Below are 26,612 nucleotides of genomic sequence, written 5' to 3'. Positions count from 1 at the left end.
ATCCGAGGGCCTGGCTGGGCATATGGATGTGGCCCCGCCTTCCCTTGATGAGCACAGCAGAGCAGTTGGCTGGGCCACTGCAGTGCATCCCCATGGGGCTGGCTCTGAAACGCAGGGGGAGGATCACTCTGCTTCTTGCACCCACCCCAACTCCACAACCTGACACCCCGCCAAGTCCACAATCTGACAGATCCACCACACAGCCAGCCTGACCCAGCTTTACACACAACCGCATTTTATACACACACACCAGGACCCCTTCTCATCCACACCCAATCACCCACAGCCAGATTTCCCAGTGCTCCGCTCCCATTCAAAGCTGGGATTCTCCTGGCCAGCCCCCTCCAGCTGGGCCTCCAGCCGGCCCAGCTCCCCTCACTGAGGGATGGCAGCAGGAAGCGCTGGGCAGTTTGTGCCACATCTCTCGGGGGCCCAATGAGGCAAATCCCCAGATGCGGCTTGTTTTCCACATGTGCTTCTGCTGGCATGCAGGTGATGAAACTCGGGGGGTGGGGGGTGCACGTCTGTATGTGCTGACTCCATGTGCACGCACCTCCGGGATTGTGTGTTGTGCAGGTGTGGACATGCAAGCAGGAGTGGGTATATGTGCTGGCAGTGTGTACATGCACCAATGTGTGTGTGTACATGTGCATAAGTTTGCAGGAGCAGAGGTGTGACTGTCACACAGGCTGTATAAGCGACCAGCTGACTTGCTGGGACTCAGGTCTCCTGCTGAACTCACACAAACACACTCTGCCCAGCTCTGGGTATCTGTGTCCTGCTTCTCCTGCCACATTTGCACTGGGCAAAGTGCCACCCAGGAGCTGTTTACACCAGTATGTCCAGTGACTGCACAGAGTCAGATACCCAGATCTCTCTGTGTCAGGTACCTAAACCAGAGTATCAGAGCAATTGAAATACGTCTCTCCGATTCCCTGCCCGCTCCACACACACACTTTAATGTGTGAGGCTGGGCAGTGCTGTTATCCCTGTTATACACAGATGGGAAACTGAGTCACGATGATTTGTCCACAGTCCCACAGGAAGCCTGGGGCTGAGCAGGGATTTGAACCTGGCTCTCCTAAGCCTCTGGGTAGCCCTCTACCCAGTGGGCCAGGCTTTCTCTTCAACGGGCCACCCCTTCCGCACCTGATTCCCTGGGAAGCTGAACCTGTGACGTCCTGTGTGCTGCACAGAGCAGCAATGCGCGTGCCACGGCATCACCGAGCCACGGTGCTGCAGCTACAGATGCTACAGACAAGACCCCTGGCCAGTGACACTCACATTTGGCGGGGAGCCGGTATCCACAGCTGAGCTTGGCTTTCCCTGTCTCACACCCATTCAGGGATCGGCATTCCTCTTTGAGCAGCTCCCCGGCGGCCCGGTGAATGCACCCATCCACTGCAAGGCAGAAAGGAGGCAAAAGGTTATCCTGGCATCAAGCAATACAGTCAGGGACAGAGTCCCACCAGTAATGTCACCGCTGGGCATGGCAGGGTGCAGTACCGCCTACTGCCACTGGGGGTGGTCAACATAAATGGTTAACTGCCCTACTACTGCTATCAACATAATACCCTGAGCCTAAGATTTCAGGGCTGAAGGTCCAAATCCCAATTGATGACCCCTGGAAGGTGATGGGGGTTCTTACAGATATTACAGGAGCACTGAGAGGCCACCCACTGAGGTCAACGCCCTGTCAGGGGTGCTGCACAGACATAGGGAGAGATGGTCTCTGCCCTTGAGCCCTCACAGTCTATGTGGATAAAGGGTGGGGAGAGGGAAACAGGCACTGAGGGGGAAGGGACTTGCCCTGGGAGGTTAATGGCAGAGGTGGGAATATAACCCAGGAGTTCTGGTGCCCAGCCCTCCTGCTCTAACCACTAGACCCTGCTCCCCATCCAGATCTGGGAATAGAAGCCAGGAGTCCTGATTCCCAGTCCATTAGGCAGATGTCTCCTTTTGCTGTCCTGCCCACCAAGAAGCCAGACACTAAATTCTTTGTTTAACAGGGATAGTCCAGGGACCTGGGCCACCATCCTATTGCTGGAGGATAAACCCCCTGGTACCCCTACCCCGCATAGCGCTGGCTGTTTGAATGCACACAAGCACCCACAGCCCCTCACAGCTGGGAGCTGCTGCGGGATAGACACCCTAACCCGGTTGGCCATCCCCCTTCAGGCCTCCAATCCTATTACATATCTCAATCCATTAGAGCTAATGAATCCTGTCTCAGTCCCATTCTCTGCCCCCCATTCTCCCCCCAGAAAGGAGTAGGTAGATGGATCATAAAAATAAGCAGAAGCAGATTATCATTATTTTTTTAAAACAATCCCCCCTTTCCAGCTTCACTGAGCAAGAGGGATTTACACACTGATCTGGGGATTAACAAGCAATGGAGGTGTCGTCCATGTGTCAATCACTGCAGCTGATTTAATCACTAGTCACCACTCCCCTCCCAGACCGGGGATAGAACCCAAGTGTCCCAACTCCCACTCCCCTCCTCTCCCAGAGCCAAACATAGATCCCCGGGGTCCTGACTGCCCATCCCCCTTCTCTAACCATTAGATCCCCTCCCTCAGTGGGGTGCCCAGGCTGGGGGATGGGAGGGTATTGTCAGAGCCGAGTTCATTACAGTGACACATTGACTGGGTGTCTCCATTGTTAGCTCATTGCCAGTCCATCCTGCGATCCATAAAACAATATTTCACCCGCCGGGCCTGGTGGGGGAGTGACACCGGGGTGGGGGGCAGGGGGGATCTGGGCTGGATTGCAGCCAGTGCTGGAACATGGCACAGAGCAGGAGGGGTAGGTGTGCTGACACCTCCCTGGGTGTGTGCATCTGGGGTAGTGCCAGGGCGTGGGTATTAGGGGGTGGGAGTGGGGTCTAGTGGTCAGAGCACAGTGGGGGTATGTGGGGTATAGAAGGGAGCTGGAAGAAGCTGGGGGTGGCAGGAGGAAGGGAGTCAAGTAGGGGATGCGTTTTGGTACCAGCAGGGGCTGGGTGATGGGGCGGCAGTGGGGAATAGGGGATGGGGGATTGGAAGGGAGATGGAGGGCAGGTGATGCTGGCAGGGGGACACAGTGGGGAATGGGCAGTGGTGGGGGGCTGGCAGGGACAGGGGGTTGGGTGCCAGTGGGGAGACAGTGAGGGATGAGGTGCAGGAAGGAATGGCAGGGGCAAAAGTTGGGGGCTGGAAGGGATAGGGACACCAGTGGGACATGGGGGTTGAGTGCTGGTGGGGTTGGGGTGGACAGTGCGTTATGCAGCTGGGGAGGGAGCAGGGGGTTGGATGCAGCAGGGTTGTGTGGACAGTGGGGGATGGGGATTGGGTGCCGGTTGGGTTGGTGGGACAGTAGGGGATGGGGGTGGAGGGTTGGGTGCTGACTAGGTAGAGGGGTCAGTGGGGGTGGGGAGTGAGGGTTGGGGGACAGTGGAGGATGGGGGTGTTGGGTGCTAGCAGGGTTGGAGGATAGTGGAGGATGGGAGTGGGGGGTCTGGGTGCCAGCTGGGTTGTGAGGGACAGTGGGGGGTGAGGATAGGTACTGGCAGGGTTGGGAGGGACAGTGGGGGTGGGGCTGGGTGCCAGCAGGGTTGTGAGGAACAGTGCCGGGGGCTGGGTTCTGGTTGGGTTGGGAAGGATAGCGGGGGGGTGAGTGCCTGCAGAGTTGGGAGGGACAGTGGGTAGGGGACTGGGTGCTGGCTGGGTTGGGAGGGACAGTGAGGGGGGGACTGGGTGCCGGCTGGGTTGGGAGGGACAGTGGGGTGGTGCTGGGTGCCAGCAGGGACAGTGGGGAACTGGGTGCCAGTTGGGTTGGAAGGGATAGTGGGGGGCTGAGTGCCCAGAGTTGGGGGGGACAGTGTGAGGATGGGGACTGGGCGCCGGCTGGGTTGGGAGGGACAGTGCAGGGGTGCTGGGTGCCAGCAGGGACAGTGGGGGGCTGGGTGCCAGTTGGGTTGGGTGGGATACTGGGGGGCTGAGTGCCCGCAGAGTTGGGAGGGACAGTGGGTGGGGGCTGGGGGCTGGCTGGGTTGGGAGGGACAGTGCGGGGGACTGGGTGCCGGCTGGGTTGGGAGGGACAGCGGGGGCTGGGCGCCAGCAGGGCTGGGGGATGATGCTTTGGAGGCCAATTTTGCCCACGTTCCCTGCGGCAGGCTGCGCACGGAGGAGCTATTTTTGGAAGCTCCTGGCCCCGGGGGAGGCACCCGTCATTTCCACTCTGCACAGCGGAGCTTTGAATCCCCCGTCCCTGCCCAAGTTTATTTGCTGCTGGATTCATAAATCCCCAGAGCGGGAGTGGGGATTTAAATCCCCCAAGGTCTCTCATCCCATCCTAGAGGGACCCCCCGACTCATCCATCTCTCTGCTGGGAAATGGCCTCACTCACCAACTTAGCTCCCCCTCCAGCCAACCAGTCCTCTGCCCTAGGGCTGAATCAGAGTCAGTGCCCCCTAGAGGGGCGACTCTCTGTGTCTCATTTCCCACAGCCAGCCCATCCCCCTCTGCCTGCCCTGGGGACAAGCCTCCCACTCTGCACAGATCCATAAGTCGATCACTCTGGCCAAGGAGAAGATAAAATGTTCCACTTTGTGTGGGTGTGTGAGGAGCCGGCGTGGGCCTGTGGATTGGCTGCCGATTGGATCCCCCTCTGCCTGCCCGAGCCCCGAGGCTGTACAGATCTCAGCTAAAGCCTTCATGACCCTGAAAAGCCACAATCCTACCGGGAGCTTCTGGCAGGAACCGAGTCAAGGCGGCGGGATGCCAGGGGACCCCTCGTGCCGGGAACAAGCATGGGTCGCAGGGTACACTCCAGTATGTGTGTGGGGGGGGGAATCCCCAGCATGCATTGCAAACCAGGGGCTACAATCCTGCAAAAATATACTGCCCTAGTACCCTGCACCTGCCACTGAGATGCAGCCACCTCTGAAGTGGAGCCTGGGGTGGGATGTACAGAGATCCCTGGGGGACGCAGTTACTCCAGTGAGATGGGAGGGGAGCGAGGCCCCAGAGCAGGAGTGGGGGTCTAGTACAGCAGAACTCAAGCACTCTAAAGGCTGAATGACCCCCATCCAGGCTCCTTTAGGGAGAGGTACTTGCCTGCCCATGCTGCAAACAGCCCAGAGTTGGGGACAGAACCCAGGAGTCCTGACTCTCAGCCCACCCTGCTCTGACCCACTAGGCCCTTCTCCCCGTCTAGACCCGGGGGTAGAACCCTGAAGCCTTACTCCCAATCCCACAGCTCTAACCACTGGATCCCACTGCCTTCCTCCCTGACATGTGCCTTGTTAGTGTGAGCTCTTTCCCCATCGCTCCCCTGTTTGCCTGCCCCACCTCCCTGCTGAGCCTGCTGGAATGGGTCCCCGGATGGTGAATGGAAATGACAGCTGCAGAAAGGAGAGCAGTGCCTGGGAAAGGGCAGAGTGTGTGTGTGTGTGTGTGCACGTGAGATCATGAAATAAACAACCACACAAGCGCTCTCTGTCTGGGGAGTGGATGATGCGTCTGGTGCACAGACAGAGAGATGGAGACAGACGCACAGACAGAGCTACTGGGGAGGTTGGCCTCTTGGCTCTGATTTGCAAACCCACAAGGGGTCTGTAGCACCCTCCTGTTAAAACACCCACCCCCCTTCCCCGCCTCGTGCAGGCAATATCCCAGCCCTGAAGATTCTGAGGAGATGGGAGGATCAGCAGGGACCCTCATGGGATGACTAGGATTCAGGGAATGGGGCCCAGTAGGAGGTGCTTCCCCCGCCCCGCCACAGTGAGTGCAGACCCCAGTGCCCCTGTGCAGTGCTAGGGGACCCTGAGTTGCAGGGAGCAGAGTTGGGGCTCAGTAGGGGGCACTGTACTATGGGAATCAGTACTGATCCCAGTGTCTCAGTCCCGTGTTATAACCACTAGACCCCACTACCATTCCAGAGCTGGGAACAAAACCCAGAAATGCTGACTCCCAGCTGCCTCTGATCTCATCCACCAGACCCCAGTGCTCTCCTGCAGCTGGGAATAGAAACCAGCAGTCCTAATGCTCAGTCCCCCTGCTCTAACCACTAGATCCCACTCCCCTCCAGATGGCCAATGCAGGGATGACTGACCAGGCTTTGGCATGGTTGCACACATGGGGTCAAGGCACAGTCCATTTGTCCTAAATTGTCCAGAATCCCCTGGGACTGGCTCCACTCCCCCACCCCCCGCACAGGCAGCTACCCAACCACCCATGGCTCAGCCAGGGAGCGTCTGATTAGGCAGCCTGGTTTGTATAATGAAGACCCTAATCCCATCTGAAGGGCAGCGCAATGGGATACCGCCAGTAATCCACTTCCCCCTTTATCCCTTACATAAGGGAATGGACCCCGGAGCCATCTGTCAGCGAGGGATTATTCCCGCTGCAAGCTCATCACAGACAATTACGGCTTTCTCCCTCCCTCCCTCCCTGCGGCTGGGGTCCGGGAAATCAGGAGCCAGGCACGTAACTGTGCATTGCAGGATGTGCCAGAGAGGGACAGATCCCTGTGGCCTGTGGCCAGCACCTCAGAAACACAGGCTGTACAAACCGACCCCTGCTCTCACTCACCACAGCCCACTCCCCTCTCTGTGACTGGAATGGAACCCAGGAGTCCTGCCTCCCACCCCCGCTCTAACCATTAGACCGCAATCCCCTCCCAGGAGTCCTATTTCCTTACTGAGTCCCCTGACCCGCTCCCTGTGATTCCTCATCTTGCATTGTTTAGCATGGAAAGACCTGGACCAGGTCCCGCCCTGCACTGGGCTAGAATGGCTAATTATTTAGGGCCAGATCCCCAGCTGATGCAAAGGTCCCAGTCCATGGATGTCAGTGGAGACAATTTATACCAGCTGGGGATCTGGCCCATTGACACCAATGGAGCTATGGCCAGTTTACACTGGCTGGGGATCTGGCCCATTGACACCAATAGAGCTATGGCCAATTTACACCGGCTGGGGATCTGGTGCACTCAGATTGTCTCTGCTCACTCTGCCAGCCCATGCTGCCTGTGGGCAGGTACCCTTCATGCTGTGGCATCTCTCCAGTGGGGTTTCCCTTCTCTAGTCCTTTGCCCAGGGGATGCCATTTTCAAGGGGGAAGCCATACCAGGGACTTGCTCTGCGTCGGCTGTTGTTTTCTGGCACCATGGCGAGGGATGCAGGCGAACACTGCGGATGTGCAGAGACGGGGCAGGCGGGTGGGAGTCAGAGACGGGCTATAAAAGGCAGAGAGCGTGAAAGACTTGTGAGGCAAAGCGGAATCTGCGCTGGCTCAGCAAGTTGGAAGCACCTAGAAACTGGGACCGTGGGTCCTTGGAGAGCCTGTGGATTCAGGGAAGGGAGCTGGGTTTTAAGGCAAAGAGCCAGTGATCCCCGTCTCTGTGTCATGCTTCCCAATTTTCAGAGCTGGGGGTGGGGCCTCAATGTAGGTTCCTCCAAATTGTGTTTTCTGACTCTTAAAATAAATGGCCTGATTTTCAAAAGCTTTGTGCTGTGGGCCTCAGCAGGGGGCGCTCTCCCCTGGGAACTCACTGATGGAGAACAATGCTAGGGGGCACTGTGCTGCAGAGTCGGGGGCTCAGCAGGGGGTGCTCTCCCCTCTGGGTCAGTTCTGATGACCGTGTCTCAGGTTCTACTGTAACCATTAGTCCACACTCCCTTCCATGGGGCAGGGATAGAACCCAGGAGTTCTAAACATTACGCTTCACTCCTAAACATTACACCCCACTCCTCTCTAAAAGCTGGAAATAGAACCCAGGAGAAATCTTGATTCCCAGCCCCACCCTGCTCTAATACACTAGACCCCATGCCCCTCCCACAACTGCAACCCAATACAGGGCTAGGAATAAGATGTTATCCTTGTATTCAAAGTTCATGTATGTCAATAACAATCAAATACAATATTCTATTTTCCTCCACCATTTCCAGGGTGGTTTTTTGTCCGAAATTAAAACCCTTGTCTCATTTGGAGCTGGACGGAACTCAGAACTGTGGGAAGTGCTGCGTTTTCTCCTGGGTCAGAACACGAACGTGGAAATGTAATGTGCAATGACATTCTGGGAAAACCGTCAAATGGTTCCTTTTCAGAAGGTTAATGTATAATAGAATGATAAGCAAAATGACCAAGTGAAAACAAAGCACTAATTTTTCCACGGACAATTTCGACACAATTAATAGTTTGTCATTTTCGGAAGGAAAATATGTTCCGTCAGAAAAATTTCAACCAGATCTAGTCTTATTGCTTCCTTTTGCTCCCGCCTGTATCCAGCTGTTGCCTCTTGTCTTATGGTCACATTGGAAGCAAGTTGGGGCCAGGGCTCTCTGGTTTGTGTCTGTACAGAACCTAGTGCAATGGGGCCCCGGGGGATGGCAGGGGCTCCTGGGCATGATGGTGATACAGATACTAGATATGATAAATAGAGATAATAAATGTTTCAGAAATTTATTTTTGGTTTTTCAACCAAAACCCTGAAAATTGAGATGTAGAATGTGGCTGAAAATCAGGGGGGAAAGGTTGTTTTTACCTGGGTAAAACTCCTAATTGTTCCCAATCTTGATTTACCTCCCAGTTCTCTCTGGAACTAGACTGGAGATGGAATAGGCCCTCCATGCAGACCCAGGGAGATCCTCCAGCAGGTGCCGTGTTCAGCTCAAGAGGCCCCTCACCCTGGTGTCTAGGCTGTGCTCCCATTACTATGCGGGTGGGGAAGCAAGCAGCAATCAGGCCAGTGTTCCTGTGCCCTTTGGCGGCTCTGACATTTCTGTGTTTACGGCAGCGCCTGGAGGGCAGGACCAATCTCACCCCTCATCCTGAGCTGATGAAACTGCATACGGCACAGTCCTACGTGGGGCAAAGCACCAGCTCCATCCTTCCCCCACAGCTCCAGGAACTTCTCTGTCCCATTTTAATTATACACTGGCTGGCTTCCTGAATGTGAGAACCCAGCCCTCCCCTACTCCAACCACTAGACACCACTCTCCTCCAAGAGCCAGCTACAGAACCCAGGAGTCCTGGCTTGCAGCCCCCTCTGCTCTAACCCACTAGATCCCACGCCCCTCCCAGAGCTGGGGACAGAACCCAGGAGTCCTGGCTCACACGGCGTTGAGGTTTTTCCATGGAAGCTTGTTTCTTATTGTCATTATTACAGTTAAGCATATAATATATGTCACCCTGATCCAACCAGAGAGTCCCTCCCCCTGCCACCCTAGTCAGACCAGTTGCCCAGCCAGCCTGGTATTCTCTGCTCCCTGCCACCCTGGCTCAGACCAATGGGCCCATCTACTCCAGTATTTGGCCCCCTTTAGCACAGGGTACCAACAAGTGTCTCTAAAGCAGCGAGACCCCCAAGGAGGTGAAGCTCTGTCACTAAGTTCAGTGGCGCCATTTCCTGGGACATTAACATCACCGCCTCCTGAAATCTGGCATGAGAAGAGACACCCCCCCAGCCCCCGACTAAATGGGACAGGGGGCCCAGGGGGCAGAGAAGTTCTCCAGCAAAGCTCAGAAGTTTGTATCTCCTAAGCCCTGGGCAGCTGCTGGCAAAATGCAATCAGCTGCAGCGGCTCTAGGTGAGGGCCGTTGGGAGGGGCGGCTAATTGCGGAGCCCATCTGCAGTGCAGAGCGGCACTAACAAGCATGTCCTGTTAATTAAGTCTCGGAGGACAAGGCCATGGTATGATTCTGGCAAATATCCTGCTTGCCTTCCTTCGTGGCTAATAAATAAGATACCTGGTGCAGGATGTTAAAGGAGCGTTCACAGATTCATTCCTAGCAGAGGTGGGGTTGGCATGTAGAGGTTGGCACACTCACAGGATGGTCCTGCAAGCGATGCACACATGGCAGGGGGAGTCCATGTGGAATTACTGGAGGCCCACACACCCACATATAGGCAAACATTCAGACAAATGCATACACAAACGCACACTCAAATACACAGGCACACACCAATACTCCACACACACGTACATGCTCGCACATAGGAACACACGTGTACACACACACAGGCAGGTACACACAAACAGGCAAAGGCACGCCTGCACACAAACACACCTACGCATGCTTAAAGCCATGGACTCCCATGAACACAGAAGCACATACGTGTGTACATAGATAGATTTATATGGGGACAGATGGAAGGGTATATATGGAAATAGATAGATAGATGGGTGCGTATGGGGATAGATAGATAAGATAATGTAGCAGGAATCCTCCCTGGGCAGGAGGACAGTGACAGGGTTCAGTAACTGTCACTAGTACCAGGAGAAATAGCATATGGTGAGCGTGCCCCCCCTACTCGCTCTGCCTCACTTTGGGAGGGGGTGAGAGGTCTGACAAGGGAAAGACCAGGAACAGCAAATGCAGGAAGAAGGTGCATGGCAAACAGACGGGGTCCAGGCAGCGTGCCTCCTCCACAGAGTGGGCCTGGGACCCAGAACGCCTGGGTTCTCTTCCCAGCTCTGGGAGGGCAGTGGGGTCTAGTGATTAGAGTGGGAAGGAGGGGGCAGGAGTCAGCACTCCTGGGTTCTTGCCCTAGCTCTGGGATGACAGTTGTTAGAGCTGGGAAAGAGCGTGAAAGGGGTCAGCGCCTGGTAGGAGGAAGGGGCCGCGGCTGTTGTTCCGACACACTCAGCTAGAAAGCTCCCTGTGCTGGAGGGAAGTTTTGGGGGTTGTGCGTGGCAGCGATGGAGCAGAGATTGTAAAGAGAGAGAGGGGAATAAATAATACAGGCCCTGGGTTATGTAAGCGAGCTAAATAATAGATAGTAATAATAGTCCATAAATAATGCAGCCCCAGGATCCTGAGCCAGGGAGGGTGGGGGGTGGGGGGGAATCACCAGTCATAGGGGACTGGAAATCCACAGATTGTGGGGGTGTGCATGAAAGACTGATTTGTAGGCACTGTGTGCTGGCCACGTCACAGACGCATTATAATATGACAGGGGCTGTCTGTGTCCCACTCCTCTCCCTGGGTGGCAATAGATAGAACCCAGAAGACCTGGCTCTTAGCCCCCCAGCTCTAACCACTAGACCCCAGTCCTTTCCCTCACTGGGGTCAGAATCCAGGAGTCCTGGTTCCCAGCCCCCTGTTCTAAACCATTAGACCCCACTCCCCTCCTGGAGCTGAGCATGGAACCCAGGAGTCCTAGATCTAAATGTATAATGATCGTGCTTTGTGATCTGTGAAGAGGGCTGGTGGGCTAGTGTGGGGCCGGGGGCCAGCACCCCTGGCAACTCCAGAGCCAGCGTGTCCTAGAGCTGGGAGACACAGCCCCTTCTTGCTCTGCTGGGCCCAGGAGCGCCATGGTCCCTTTCCATCCCTCTGGGCCTATGTCTCACCAATCTTGAGGTATAAATGGGTTCCTCACTGCCGCTCCATTCAGGTCAGTGGCAGTGTGGAGCTGACTGGGGAAGGGGGTTGGGCTGCAATTTGGGCGTTTTTGATATTCCAGGAAGGGAAAGATCCCACTGCAGTCCCAAAGCCAGAAATATCACCCTCCCAGCTGCCCCCCTGCACTGACCATTAGACACCACTCCCCTCCCAGATCCAGGGATAGAATCCAGGAGTCCTGACTCCCAGCCCTGCTCGAATCCACTATATCTCCCTCCCCTTGCTGGAGATAGAAACCAGCAATCCGGACTCCCACCCCTAGCCTGCTATAAATCACTAATGTCCCCTCCCCTCCCCGAGCTTGGGAGAGAACCCAGGAGTCCTAATAAACATTTCCTGGATGGTGTTCATATCAAATATCAACTGTCTCCTGTTCCATGGACAGAGTTTGTTGGGTCTCAGTTTGGTTCCCTGGCCCAGCAGAGAGGCTGGGGTTATGAAGGGGCCACAAGGATGAGGCCGTCCACTCAGCCCCAGGGATGTCTCCTGCAGGGAGCGGCCCTGGGCTCCCCTAAAGCACCTTAGGGAGCAGGTAATCTCTGTCCTATCCCTGCAGTTCACCTCTCCTCCAGCAGGAGTCATGGTAGGGCTGGGAGAGGAGCCGAGGTGGCACTGGGGCATGGAATGGGCATCAGGTCTTGCCCAGGAGGGGGCGTGCTGGAGAGGGGAAACGCAGGTGATATAAGGGAGAGAGAGCAGGATGCTGCTCCAGCCGATGTCACTGTGTGGGAGACAGACAGACAGGCCGGGGCAGCGAGGGAGCAGGAGTAAGGAAGGAAAGCTGAGCAAGGGAGTGAGAGAGTGCAAACACGAGGGAGTGAAGATGTGAGATAAAAGTAGGGGAGTGCGAATGTCAGGGAAGTGGGGATCCAGCCTGGGGTTGCAGCCCACCCCCACCCCGGGGCTTCCTGGGCATGTTGGATCTCACTCTAACCCCCCCCCAAATACCCCCCAGTTCGGTGCTTGTTAGCCCATCCCATCTGGGGACTCGTTATCTGAGCCAGACTTTAATTAGAGCTTGTTTACCTGTAGGCCATGGCTCCCGGGGGTGTGTGTGTGGGGGGGTGGTGTTGGGGGAGACTGGGAAAACAACCCCATGCCCCATATGGCTCACAGCAGGGGCAGGGCAGTGAAGTGGTGAGGGGGCAGGGCTGGATCCAGGATTCCTAGGTTCTAGCAAAACCCCCTCCCAGCACCCCACAACAGTACAGATCCCTTCCTTGCACCCCCCACCAGCACAGCTCCCTCATCCCCAAAGCCTACCCCAATCCCACCCCGCCCTGTGCGCTCGGCAGTCCACACTGTGACAGAACAAAGGGGCCCATAAATGCCAAATAAATTCATGATTGATTCCCCCTGCGTCCTCCAGCACGTCCTGCTGCCAACACAGATCACACCAGTGCCTGCGTCAGCAGCGAGCCAGCTCCCTGCACCGGGCCCAGGCCTTGCTCCACTAGCTGCAAACAGTGTCCTGGAAGGGATCACGGGCAACACGAGGCTACAGCTGATTCCCTGGCTCTGCTCCGATCCATGGCTCCGTCTGTCTTGAGCATAATTTATCCCCAAGATGCTCTTGTGGTTCTATATCCTAGCCTCTATAATGGCTCTAAATCCTTGCTCCTGCTGAGGTTGCAGTCTAACCTCTGGTTGTTCTAGAGCCATGTTCCTATTGTGTGGTTCAAGATCCTTGCTTCCATGGTGGTTCCAGACTCATGAGATGGTGTGCTAAACCCAGGTTCAAGTGGTTCTAGATGATATTTCTGGTGGTTCCACAATCCTCGACCACATAGTGGTTCTAGATCAGTGTCTGCTGTTCTAGATAACCACATCTATCATGGTTCTAGACTTAGTCATCTGAGGTTATAGACTGATGTTCTTAAAGCTGCTTTATTTCATGGCTGCTGATGGTATTAGATAACTGCTTATGTGGTGACTCTAGATCTATGTTCCTATTGTGGTTCTAGCCCGTTGTTCCTATCGTGGTTCTACATCCAGTTTTTTATGGTCGTTCCAGACCTAGACTCCAACGACTGTTCTAGAGCCTAGCTCCAAAAGTAGTTACATGGCCATATGATGGTCCTCAATAATGGCCACTGTCAGGGCTAGACCTATACTCAGATCTTGACTCCTATTGCTGTTCAAGACTGATAGCAGATCTACACACCTAGAGCAGTTCCAGACTCAGACTCGTAGGGTAGTTCTACACCTAAGTTGCTATTGTGGTTCTAGACTGGAGCTGGCCTAACAGTTTTAGATCCTCCCTGATCTGGGCTCTAGCCTACGCCTGAGCTGTTCTCGTGGTTCCAGGTCTGGGTTGCTCTCGTGGTTTCACACCTGCTGGCGCTGAGCAGGGTGACTAGTGCCGTGTAAAGCAGCTGGAGGTTTGGGTGGGGTTAGAAGGTACTACTCCAGTTCCCAAACCAATCAGGCTGGATCTGCAGACAGTGTACATTGGGAGAGCTCTGTTCATTCCAATGGCCAACCCTGATTTACACCCATGGGGGATCTGGCCCGATTGACACCAGTAATGGGGACTGACTAAGGCCCTTGACGGAGCATGAAATTCATCAGTGTGCAGAGGGCTAGTATTCGGGCTATGCACCATCTAAGGCCATAGGGCCGCGGGAGTCCTGACTCCCAACCCCCAACCCTCTGTAGCCCACCAGTGTCCCCAAAGGAGCTGCACCGCTGTGCTAAGCAGCAACCAGACCACCAGGGCCAGCTGAGCACATTACAGCCATGCAGCTGGTGGCCCACTGCACCTTCCCAATCAGGCTGCTGGCAAATCCCAATGCTGGGACGGGGGCTCCATGCTGCTGCTTCTGAGGTGCGGCGCGACCCCAGGCCCTGTGCCAGCTGCCCCAGCTCTGTCTCTGATCCCAAAGCTCCATCTGCTTCAGGGCAGCTGGGAAACCCCCCCACACGCAGCCTGCCCGTAAGGAGGAGGGGAAGGTGAGCAGGGAGGTGTGGAGCTAGCAGGGGGCAGGAGTGAGAGTGTGTGAGGGGTGGCACTGAGTGCGAGGGGCTGCCAGTGACAGGGCGGGGGTGTCAGTGCGTGGAAAGGGTGTGAGCGAGGGGTGAGCAGTCTGGGGTGGGGTGTGTAAGCGTGAGATGGTGTGAAGGGCTGGAGGCAGCGGGATGCTGGGCGCTGGGCTCTGACATGCCAGCTGGCCCCCAGCCCGGGGCACAGCTGGCCAGCGCCGCAGGGACCCTGCATCACAACACTTTCCTGTCTCCTTTTCCCCTGATGCTGCCGCCACCGCGCCCTGGGACCCTGTGGGGGAAAAGGCCTGAGAAACGGGAGCCTTGTGGCAACGCGGGGTAGAACCACTAGAGCAGCTGCAGCTTTGAACAACTCAGGCCCAGAAACATGACGCCAGCCTAGCCTAAAACCACTCGGGCAAGCACTGAGAGAGCAATGGGGTTCTCCCGGCGCTGCAGGTAGTGCACTGCTCCGAGAGGCAGTAGCTAGGTTGGCACAAGAATTCTTCCATCGACCTCGCACTGCGGTGTTAGGCCAGCCGAGCTCCGCCTCTCGGGGGGCGGGGATTATTCACAGCCCTGAGATGTAGCTGGGCCCAGGTGCGTTTCCAGTGTAGACCAGCTCTCAGGCCTGGAACAACTGCAGCCACTTTGGCCTACAAGCACTAGAGCGACTCAGGCCTAGAACCAGCCCAGCAAAGTCCTCTGCAGCCAGTGGACTGGGAGAGCTGAGCGCTGATTCCACAGGGCAGGCAGAAGAACTGGGAGACGGAGTGGAGATTCTCAGCACTTCAATCTAGTTCTGGCTCTGAGGTGTCTCAAGAGGGATGGAGCCATCGGGCAGCCACAGGGTGGGCAGGGAGTGGGACTGCTTACACAAGGCACCACTTTGCTGGAGTGCTTCCCTGTGCCAGACCTCAGTGGCAGCAGGACAATGGAACGTGCCACTAGGCCAGTTGGTCTCACGGGTGGGGGGTGGAGCAATTCGGATTTTATCATCCCTTCTTGATCCTAGGATTTAAAGAACAAATCGAGGAACTGGCAACTCTTAATGGATTGAGCTGTGAAGCAGAATGCTGTCTGGGCTTAGAGAGGCTGCAGTTTAGGAATGTGGAGGAGTGGGGACTAGTGGTTAGAGCAGGGGGGCTGGGAGCCAGGACTCCTGGGTTCTATAGCTGGGAAAAGAATCCAGACGTCCTGAAGGCTTAACTGTATATTAAATGGTGCATAGTCTGTTTTGCACAGGGGTGAACTGTACCCTGTTTTTTGGACAGGATCTCTGGGTTGGAATTGGAAGGAGTGGTGTGCATGTGTGTGTTTGTGAGTGTGTGTGCGTGTACATGGGCCTGCCTTGCCATGGAATCCAAACCTAATTTCAAAGCCAGCATTTACAAACCCTCCCAGGCAGGCCCCCTGCCTGCAGAGCACTCATTTCTAGATGCTATTAAAAGCTGGAGGTAAACACAGCATTTGTATTAGTGCCACAGAACGGAGGCTCCTGGGGCTGCCGAGCAAACACCATGGGGGCTGGATTCTCCTCTTGTGGATGCTGGTGTAAATCCAGGGCGACAACACTGCCATCAGCAGCATCGCTCCTGATTTACACCATCGGAGAGAAGGGAGAATCAGGCCCCAAAGTGTGACCCCTCCTTCACACTGTAGTGAGAGGAGAATCGAGTGACTCCTGATTTACACCAGGAGGATCAGTCCTGTCTGTGGCAGGCCAGTGATCACAACCCATCCTCCCTAAATTATTCATTCCCCTTCCAAAGGGGGGAATGACGCTGTTTGTTTTCTGAAGATGGCAGGGCTGTTTCCCTGCGAAGGTGTTAGAAAGACATCCTCACCGCAGGGCTGGGGCTGTCCAAGGGCTTCCCAGACCAGTCCACCCCATCACATGCTGCACAAAAGGGTCACAGCTAGATTCTCCAACAGTGCAAGCTGGGGGTGAGTTCAATGGAACTGATGCTGCTGGGGATCTGGCCCCAGTGGCTCCACCAGAGCTCTGGCTAATTCCCACCAGCTGGAGATCAATGCTCCCACACTAACCATGGCACTGATGCTTCCCCATCCTTCGTGCCAGACAGGTGGGGGCTGTGGAGATTATCTGGGTATTTTTTTCCCCTTAAGTAAATTATTAATGGGCGGATGTTTGCTCATTTGTTTAGCATAAAGTGACATCTTCCCCCCTTGATTTTAAATTTTATTTTATTATGGCATAAATTTCAATATTTAATCTCCCCTTCATGAATATTACAAGACCCTAAATATTTCCTAACCGATTGCTAACATGCCTTTTATTAAATCGGTCCCGCCGGAGCCGTCAAAAAGATGCAAACGTTTAAAATTCCTTATGACTGGGATGGGGATAGGCTGGGAGCTGGGGGTTTATTTATTAGCAGGGCTGAGTAACCCAGCCTGCTCTCCACTTCACCTGATGCTCTGTGTGCTACCGTAGCACCAACAGAGGTCGGGGCCCCGTTGCCGGGTGCTGCACAGACCTCAGCTGAGATCAGGGCTCCATTCTGCCAGGTGCTGAACAGACACAGAGTCCCAGCCCTAAAGAACTGCCCATCTAGCCAGACAAAGAGTGGGAGGGGAAACAAAGGGTAAGTCTCCCCTTCAGCTGCCCCAGCTCCAGCCGTGTGGCCACTATCTACACCCCAGCCCCTCCCTCTGAAGGAAATCCACCTCTCTCAGAGGTGGTAGAACAGTGACCTAGGACCAATGACACTGCGGGTTAGGCTGTAGGGGGATTGTTCACATCACTGAGAGGTGAGCTCCCCGTGCAGACCGGCCCAAGGCACAGTGAGGGGAAAGGATCTGCCCACGGTCACTTGCCAGTGGCAGAGCTAAGAACTGAACCCTGGTGTCCCAAGTCTCTGTCTGGCACCCTAATCACCTGGTTGCCCAGCCACTCACACCCATGCACACAGGTATGGAATACACACTGACACTTGCATGTCAATACACGCATACTTGTGCACACACTGCCAGCTCTACTCACATGTACTAATTTGCACGGGCATGCATGCTTGCACTCACATGCCCTGTGCATATACACTCATGCACACCTTTGCTCACATGCCCAGCAGAGCACACATGCAAGTGAACACCAGCCTCAAGGATGCATGAACCCATATGTGCTCACATGCCCACATATGCATTCACACACCCACATGAGCACACATGTACATGTGAGCACATACAAAATGTCAGGTTTCAGAGCAGCAGCCGTGTTAGTTTGTATCCGCAAAAAGAAAAGGAGGACTTGTGGCACCTTAGAGACTAACCAATTTATTTGAGCATGTGTGCTGCACATACATCTTCAGGAGCACACACACTCACACAAAGTATGCACTCACATGGGCACACATGCCCACACACACACACACAAGTGTGCAGGCATCCACACATGCTCACAGCCCCACATTCGTCCCAGGCACGTAGACACACTCATACATAGGGCATTTCATGGGAGCATGACACATCCACACATGCTCACTCACACACACAGCCCCGCTACACACTCCTCCATTCAACCACAAACACGCTCCTCCCCCCCATACACACTCCTCCATTCAACCACAAACACACTCCTCCCCCCATACACACTCCTCCATTCAACCACAAACACGCTCCTCCCCCCATACACACTCCTCCATTCAACCACAAACACGCTCCTCCCCCCCATACACACTCCTCCATTCAACCACACACTCCTCCCCCCATACACACTCCTCCATTCAACCACAAACACGCTCCTCCCCCCATACACACTCCTCCATTCAACCACAAACACACTCCTCCCCCCCATACACACTTCTCCATTCAACCACAAACACACTCCTCCCCCCATACACACTCTTCCATTCAACCACAAACACACTCCTCCCCCCCATACACGCTTCTCCATTCAGCCACAAACACACTCCTCCCCTCCCCCAAACACATGCCTCCAATTAAACAACCAAACCCTCCCCTTTCTCTGGCTCCAAAAGGGAAGAAACGTGCCCCTCACATCCCTTCTCCCCACCCCCGAGGAACGAGGAGCCCTGGTGGCTAGTGACTCAAAGGAGCCCAGCTGGGCTGGCAGTCCTGGGGTGTCACTCAGCAGAGTTAAATGCAAAGCCCTGTGCTCCATCACCCTTCCCCCCCATCCAGCCATCCATCACGCTGGCGAGCAGAGAACATAACAGCTAATGGAAGGGGGAGCTGGCCCGTGCAGGCTCCAGCCACAGCTCCATCAATTTGGCCAGTAAAGCTTCCCCCCCCCCCCCCAACTTCCCCCGCTTTTGTTTGTTTAGTTAAGGAAATGGCTCCTAAGTGCAGGGCTCGCAGTTTGCAGGCCATGAATCATCCCGCCAGCCGGCACAGCAAAATCCCGCCTGCCTGCCCTGACCAATCAATAACCTGCTGGGCAGGAGCGGGGCTGGCCTCGCCTCCCGGCCTCCCCATAAGCACCCATGCCTAGCTTGGCCTAGCAGGCAACACAGCCCGGGGGGTCTCTCACCAGCTGGGCCTGGATGGGTGGGGATGATGCTGAGACTGGCTTGGCCTAAGGTGGTGGGAGGGGTGGCGACACTAGATTGTGTATGGGGCAGAGAACCGTCTTTGTACCCGTCCCCAACTCCCCTTGCTTTGCTCTGTGCGAGCTGCCATAACAGCCCCTGGGCTCCTTCTCGGCCTTGGTTCAGGCAGTGCTCAGACACACCGGCCTCTAGTAGGCAACGCTGCTGGGTTCCCCACTTGGGGGGCAGCTAAAGACAGCAGCAATTTGCCAAAGGACACACAGCCAGCCTGTGGGAGAGAAATGGAACCCAGGGGTCCTGCTCTAACCACACTTCCCTGACAGAGCGGGGGATGGAACCCAGGTGTCCTGACTCCTGGCCCTCTCTGCTCTAACCCACTAGACCCCACTCCCCTCCCAGAACTGGGTTAGAACCCAGGTATCCTGACTCTCTCTTCCATCACGACCCTGCACAAACGCGCAAAGCGCACATGAGAGCGGGCAAGGAAGACGGATCGGCAGCTGTTTCGAACCTGCTATTCCCAGTTCATTATGGGGAGCCATCGCTCCCCTCAATGGACATTTGAAAGCATTGAGCGTCCATTATTTACACATGAGGCGCCATTCATCATTCATGCTTGTTGCCTTGATCCCAGCTCTGTGACAGCCCCGTGCCAGCCGTCCGGCCCCAACTCCCAGCACACACAGACAGGCTCATTCATTACAGTCCAGAGCTGCTGGAGGCAGGAACCTGGGCTAGTCAGAGCAACACCTGGCCTAGCTGAACTTAGCCCTCATGTCTTGCAAAGGAGGGGTGGGGGTAAGCTGTGGATCGGGCTGAGGGGCAGTGCTAAGACCCGTTGGCCCCTGGGTGGGTCACTGAGGCTGGCTCGGTGCAGGGGGAAGTGACTCCCAGCACGAGCATCGCTGGAAAGATTTCCCACAGGAATTCCAACTTGCAATTTGCTGCTTGAACCTCTAGACCCCCCTCCTTTCCCAGAGCTGGGTCTAGAACCCAGAATCTTGGCTCCCAACCCTCTAACCCACTAGACCCCCACCCCACTCCCGTAGCGGGGGATAGAACCTGTGGGTATGTCTACACAGCAGTTAGACACCTGCGGCTGGCCTGGATCAGCTGACTCGGACTTGTGGGGCTCCGGGGCTGTGAAATAGCTCTGTTGATGTTTGGGACCCTGCTTTAATCACTAGACCCCACTCCTCTCCTGCAGCAGGGCACAGAATCTAGGAGTCCTGACTCACCATCAGACCCTCAGAGCAGTTTGAAACTCACCCATCCAACTTCCTCCCCCACATCTGAAGAGAGAAAATCCCACCCATGCCTAGGGGCTTCCAGCTGTCCTCTGGCTCATTCTGTAAGATCCCTAGATCAAAGAAATGCAGCCCTGCACCAGCCACTGCTGTGATAACCCGTCTCCTCCTAGGAAAGGACACAGGTGTGCTCAGGCCTCCAGGCCCAAACCTCACTGACTAGTGCAAAGACAGTGTGGGGGCAGAGAGGCAGGCGTGGCTGGATCATGCTATGCTCTGGCTATTCCCTGCTTCCCAAGACCAGCGGTGGGCATGCAGGACTCCGAACACAGTGATGGATCTGGGCTGAACTTCTCTGGCCTGTCGTTTACAGCAGGACAAAGCATGCAGGCAGCACGGTCTGACATTGAGGGCACTGGTCTGGGATCCAGGACTCCGGGGTTCTATTCCTGCCTCTCCTGCATGACCTCAGGCAAGGCCCTTCCCCTCGCTGCGACTGATTCTCCCTATGCTTTGTCTAGTTAGATGGTGAGTGAGCTCTTCAGGCTGGGACTGTCTCTCATGTGTCTGTGCAGCACCCAGCCCAGTAGGGCCCCATCTCAGTCAGAGTCTGTGCAGAACCAGCGCAATAAGGACCCTGATCTCAGTCGGGGTCTGTGCAGCGCCTGGCACAAGGGGGCCCTGATCTCAGTCGGGGTCTGTGCAGCGCCTGGCACAAGGGGGCCCTGATCTCATGTGCTGCTGTAACAATAATATCAGACACTGCTTCCCTCTGACTGGGTGTAGTTCTTGTCCTTTTCACACTGGCATAAACAGCAGCACAAAGGAGGGGATGACTGAGAATTAAGCTGGGGCTGAAATAAGTATGTCTTTCACCCCACCTTTGCACAGCAGTGGGCTGACACAGAATGAACCCCAAACATTCCTGTCCCTGGGATCCCGACATCCCAGCAATGTAAATAGAATATCGGGGTTGGAAGGGACCTCAGGAGGTCATCTAGTCTAAGCCCCTGCTCAAAGCAGGGCCAATCCCCAATTTTGCCCCAGATCCCTAAATGGCCCCCAAATGTAATCTATGACATCACAGAGGGTCCCAGTAAGGATACTAATCCCAAGCTCTTCTACAGCCCCTTCCATCATAGACCTCAAAGCACATAAATATCCTTATCCCCATTTTCCAGCTGGAGAAACCAAGGCACAGAGCAGTGACGTGACATGGCCCAGGTCACTCAGCAGGCCAGTGGCAGCTCCAAGAATAGAACCCAGGTGTCTGTCCAGTGCTCCATCCAATCAGCTGCACTGCCTCCTAACCAAAATGATTAACTTAAAAGTGACCAAATGAATTCCTTGCCTCCCCACTGTGGGGATCAGTGCTAGGAGGAGCCTTTAAAAAGCAAAATGCCCCCTGGGTTACTGAGTGAAGCAGCGCTGGTGGCAGGTTACATAGACGCTCCTGCAGTGATGCAGGGGCTGTTGGGGGTTGCACGAAGGAGGCATGCCACAAGCAATCTCGACTCCCCCTCCCCGGGTAGCTAAAGGATTAGCTCCCGAGGTTCCTGTGTTGTTTATTAATCAGGCTCCACAAAAGTTGAGCCCTGTTGCCGTCCATGCTAATCCAAGACGAATGATTTTCAAATCCACTGCGAAACCAATAATGACATAAGCGGGTTTACTGCTGATTGAGAGATAGGGCTCCCCCAACACCAGAGTGAGAGGGATCAAGGGAAGCTCCAGTTATGAAAAAAAAGGGGAAAAGCTGCTGTCTAAATAAATATTTAAACCCCGGGATAATCCCATAAAACTCAGCAAACACTCCCCCATCCCTGCAGCTCTGCCCCTCCAGGCTGGTGGGATTGGCAGAGGCTTGCTACGCTCAGTGGATGGTTGCCCATAACGTGGATTCTGAGTTGCCAGCTGCTGTGGTTTTTATCATGGTGTTTTGACATTTTCCCAATTCCCCCTCGCCCCCTCAGCTGCCAGAATTACATGAGAATCTCAGTGATTAATAAATAAATACTCAATAATATTAATTAGGTCTTTTCTCTATTGACAATCACAGACCTGGTTTAAGCCAATACCAAGCACCCTTCTCCTGGGCTACATGGAAGGAGCAATTACACCCTTTTTATGTAGTGATAGCTGGAAGCCACTGCCCAAGGCCATATGGAAACATCTGAGCAAGAACTAACATAAGGAGAATTAGGCCTGGTCTACACTTAAAAGTTAGTTCAACATACCTCTGGCACTTAGGGGTGTGAAAAATTCACACTCCCAAGCACTGTAGTTAAGCTAACCTAACCTCCAGTTTAGATGTGGCTAAGTGATGTCAATCTAGCTACCACAGCTCAGGGAGGTAGATTACCAACATCGACAGAAAACCCGTTCCGTCACTTTTGGAAGTGTCTACACTACTGCACTTCAGCGGCATAGCTGCAACGCCATAGCTGTGCTGTTGTAGTGGCCATATGGTAGACATGGTCTCAGACTGTTTACAGGGGTTAAGGGATTGTTTGGCAAGGTGTGTGTGTGGCAGACAGGAAGCAGAGAGCAGGAGAAGCAATTGTGAGTGTGGTTCTGAGAGGTAGCAGAGGGACGGAGCTCCTTGGGCACCGAGCTGGTCAGAAATTTTCCAATGGAAAAAAACATTTTGTGGAAAAGACAGATCTTCTGAGGGAACACATGCAGGTTTAGAATCTTGCCTGGTTTCTGGCCAGCTCACCCACCTGGCTCCTCAGCAGCCTGCTGGAAGGACTCCCTTGGGGGCAGGATCCCTGGGCTTCCATGGGTCCTGGCTCCAGGGCAGCCTGCCATGCCTGGGGAGCCAGCTCCGCAGACAGTAAGGCAGCCTGGGGAGCCAACTAGCCCAGGAGACTGGAGGCTCTGAAGTCCCCAACCCCAAAGCAGTCAACCTGGCCAGACGGCCCTGGAGCTGGGACCCTTGAAGCTCTGGCAACAGCTGCATGAAATTGACATCTTGTCAGTTTCACAGGTGCTAGTCAGTGGTGGACAGCCCTGAAACCAACAAGAATCAGGTCAGGAGCTACCAGGGCTCCAGGGGCGCACACTTCATTTAGGAAATCCCATGTTTCGATGTTTCCAAAACGAAATACTGTGGGATTTTAGTTCAACTTTTTGGCTTTTGGGGGTGAAATTTTTTCCAAAACTCAGAAATTATTGTAGAACAGAAATTTGGTTTCCGAGCCCATTCTGCACAGAGCAAAGAAACTGACTGCTGGTGTTTGTTTCCACTGCGTTCAGGGAAAGGGGTCTGTGTGCACATTCTTTTTAAGTAAACAAGATTGTACAGAAGAATGTACCTAACTCACATCATTGATTTCTCCTCCTCATGGAAACAGCCCAGTGAGTCCCTGGTCACTGGCAAACCTCTCAGCCAAAGGGGTAGCAGGAACAATTGCAGTATTGCCCAGGAGCCCCAGTTGTGGACCAGGACCCCCAGGTGCCACACAGACTAAGAACTGAAAAGAGTAAGGTTCTAACTCTGCTGGTTCTAGAGAAAGCCCTGAAGAGGATGTGACCTTCCCAGAGTTCAGAATCCAGGATCAGAATGACATTTATTACTGTTTAGAAACTCATGTTTTTTTAAGCCAGTGTTGTGCTTTTTGGAGGCCCGCCTCATGGATTTTGATTGGGGAGAGGCAGTGGTACTGTTGGAATCTGGGCCAGGATCTCAGCAGGTATAAATGATCAGAGTTAATTTACACCAGATTAGGCTCTAACCCAGTGTATTTTGGTTGAGAGGCGTGTGTATGCGTGGCGGTGCAGTACAGAGTGTAAACTCTTGGCATCAGAGACCATGTAATAGCTAGATATTTGCACAGCATCCGGTACAATGGGGCCCCGAGCGCCATTGGCATATGTCTGTTTTATTTATCATTTAAATTACAGGGCATGCAGGGGCTGCAACGAGCATTAGCCCCCTGTTGTGCCGGGTGCTGCACTAACTCCAACCACAAGCAGGCCCCCATTGTGCCAGGTGCTGCACAGACCCCAACAGAGATCAGGGCCCCCATTGTGCCACAAAGACCCCAGCAGAGATTGTGAGCCCCACTGTGCCAGGCACTGCACAGACAGAGTGAGAGGCAGCCCCTGCCCTGACACCCTTCCAATCTAAATAGACAAAGGGGGTAGGGGGACACAGAAGCACTGAGCAGGAATGGGGCGTAGCCAGGAAACAGGAGTAGAAGCAAAGTGTCCTGTTCCCCAGCCCACTGGCCAGGCCACTAGACCAGTCAGCTCTGTCCCCAGAGCTCAACAGCTGCTTTGTAAGGAGAGTGGCGCTGGCTTAATAGTGTGATGGGAGGAGACTTTACGTGGGCCTTAAGATGGAGAGGGGGGTGCATAAAAAACCCATCCAGTAGCAGCCTTGAATTAATCTGTCACTAAGCGCACAGGCAGTGGCCCCGGCGCGTCCGTGATTTAGATGAATAATTGAAACGCTCCGATACATTTATTATCCCTTTAGTGCAAAAGTGGCAGAGAGAGACGAGTGGTAATTGAAAAATAGAACACAAATCTCTTGGTGAAAGCGCTGTTTCTTATCACAGAGTAAACATGTCAGGCCTAATAAACAAGAGAGACGCTGGGGGGGGCGGGGGAGAGGTGTTTGTTGATTTAATTCCTGATTTAAAGCCCCTAACTCTATTTCTTCCCCACACAAAAGACTAAAAGGGCTTTTCTTCCACCACCCCCAGCCCCTTTATTGACCCAGGACAAAAGCAGTTTACAGCTGGACTGTCAAGGGGGAGAGCTCTGGACTCCTCCACACTGAACTGGCTGCTAGCTATGCCCAGCAGGGCCTCAGGCAAGCCTGGCACAGGGTAGGCCCTTTGGTGCCAGCCAGCTGTGCTGTGGTCCGGGAGCTCAAGTGGGGTAGTTTGCTGCTCAGGGGGAAGCTTAGAGCATGTGGGGGGGTGACTTGGGGGGAAGGGGTCTCTGTGCTGCAGGGAGTAAGATGTGGGGGGTCAGCAAAGGGGGTGCTCTCCCCAGGCAGTCACTGCTGGCCCTACAGAACCAGTGCTGCACTGTGGGATGCTATGCTGCAGAGAGCAGGGCAGTGGAAAATGCTTTCCCCTTTGAGCTCAATGCCCCAATTTGGTGCTAGGGCAGGGAGCAGGGCGGGGGGCCCAATAGGGGGTGCTCTCCCCTTTGACCCCAATATCCCAGCTCGGAAGCCTCTGTGCACGATCATAATATAAATGTGAAATAATAACAATGCTGCCTTTCCTTTTTCTCTGCAAAGCCTGCAGAACTCCTCCCCACAAGAAGACACCCTTTATCATGGCTTGAAGAAAGGATTGGGCTTTATTTACATGGGGGTAGAAGAGATTTTGTAAAATTTAAGGCTAGATGGAACCATTAAATTATTTAGTCCAACCCCTAGTATAACACCAGCCAGAGAATGTCACTCAGTTACCCCTAGACTCAGCCCAGAGACTTCAGTTAGACCAAAGCATCTCAGCCCTCAGGAGACTAACCTGTTATGAGCCCCAGGCAGGGACCAGGAGAGACTGAGGAGCCCCCAAGGCCCCTGCACTGGCAAGGAATTGCTGAGGTGAGCCGTGCCCACGTGATCGCCACACCCACGTGATCGCCACAGGTGACCCACGTCCATACTGCAGAGGGAGGTGAAACCCCCCAAGATCCCTGCCAATCTGAACTGGGGGAAATTCCTGACCCGACATCTGGTGATCAGCTGGACCCTGATCATCTCCGCAAGACTCACCAGCCAGGCAGCTAGAGAGAGGATTCTCTGGACCAAGTCAGAACTTGGCCCACCCTGCCTGGCGTCCCATCTCCAGCTGTGGCCAATTCTTGATGCTTCAGAGGAAGGTGAGAAAACCAAATCAAACCAACCCAGAAGACAGCTGTCCGAGTGTGCTTCAGGGGGGAAATTCCCTCCTGGATGCTTGTGGGCAACCAGCTAAAGCCCTGAAGCATGAGATGAGATTAGAGTCATTATCTAAATGCAGAGCTGCGGTATGGCTTTTAGAAGACAAATAGAAGGTTTTTAGAAGGCAACTTTCATGCTTCAGGACTTCTCTAATAGAGGATCAGGAAGATTCTTTCGTCCCATGGGCAATTTCTCCTATCAGTGCCACGGGACAGCCTGTGCTGAATGGATCTTTAGAACAATTGATCTTTTCCTACTAAGAAACAAAATGGGTGTGACTCAGCTCTAACAGGGAGATGGGAAACCAAGTAATTTTAACTCTATCCCTCCCACAGCTGATTCTCTGGGATCATCTGCTGGGGGAGGACGCCAAGGCTGTCCAATGTTCCTCTGAAGCTGAGAGCCTGTCCCTGGAGTGGAGGAATGGAAGGACTTCCCTTGCAGAGAGATGGATGAGTCTCTCTCCCAGAGCCCCATGGGGGAAGCAATGGAGCAGGAATTCTCAATTAGCCACACATGGGCTGGAAGTTTAAAAGACACCTAATGAAAG

General features: G+C 54.4%; 1 protein-coding gene across 2 annotated transcripts in view; it reads right to left on the bottom strand.

Annotated features, from left to right (window-relative positions):
* Nucleotides 1–26,612, bottom strand: part of MACROD1 (mono-ADP ribosylhydrolase 1) — a 185,176-nt gene that overhangs the window by 13,425 nt on the left and 145,139 nt on the right. For both annotated transcript variants that reach the window (XM_073354840.1, XM_073354841.1), the window contains one exon: nt 1,285–1,401. In XM_073354840.1, coding sequence (XP_073210941.1) covers nt 1,285–1,401 — 117 coding nt within the window. The remainder of the gene's footprint in view (nt 1–1,284; nt 1,402–26,612) is intronic.

This window comes from Lepidochelys kempii, chromosome 7 (genome assembly GCF_965140265.1).
Source record: "Lepidochelys kempii isolate rLepKem1 chromosome 7, rLepKem1.hap2, whole genome shotgun sequence".
Taxonomy (NCBI): domain Eukaryota; kingdom Metazoa; phylum Chordata; order Testudines; family Cheloniidae; genus Lepidochelys; species Lepidochelys kempii.
This window is presented reverse-complemented; position numbering and strand designations above follow the sequence as displayed.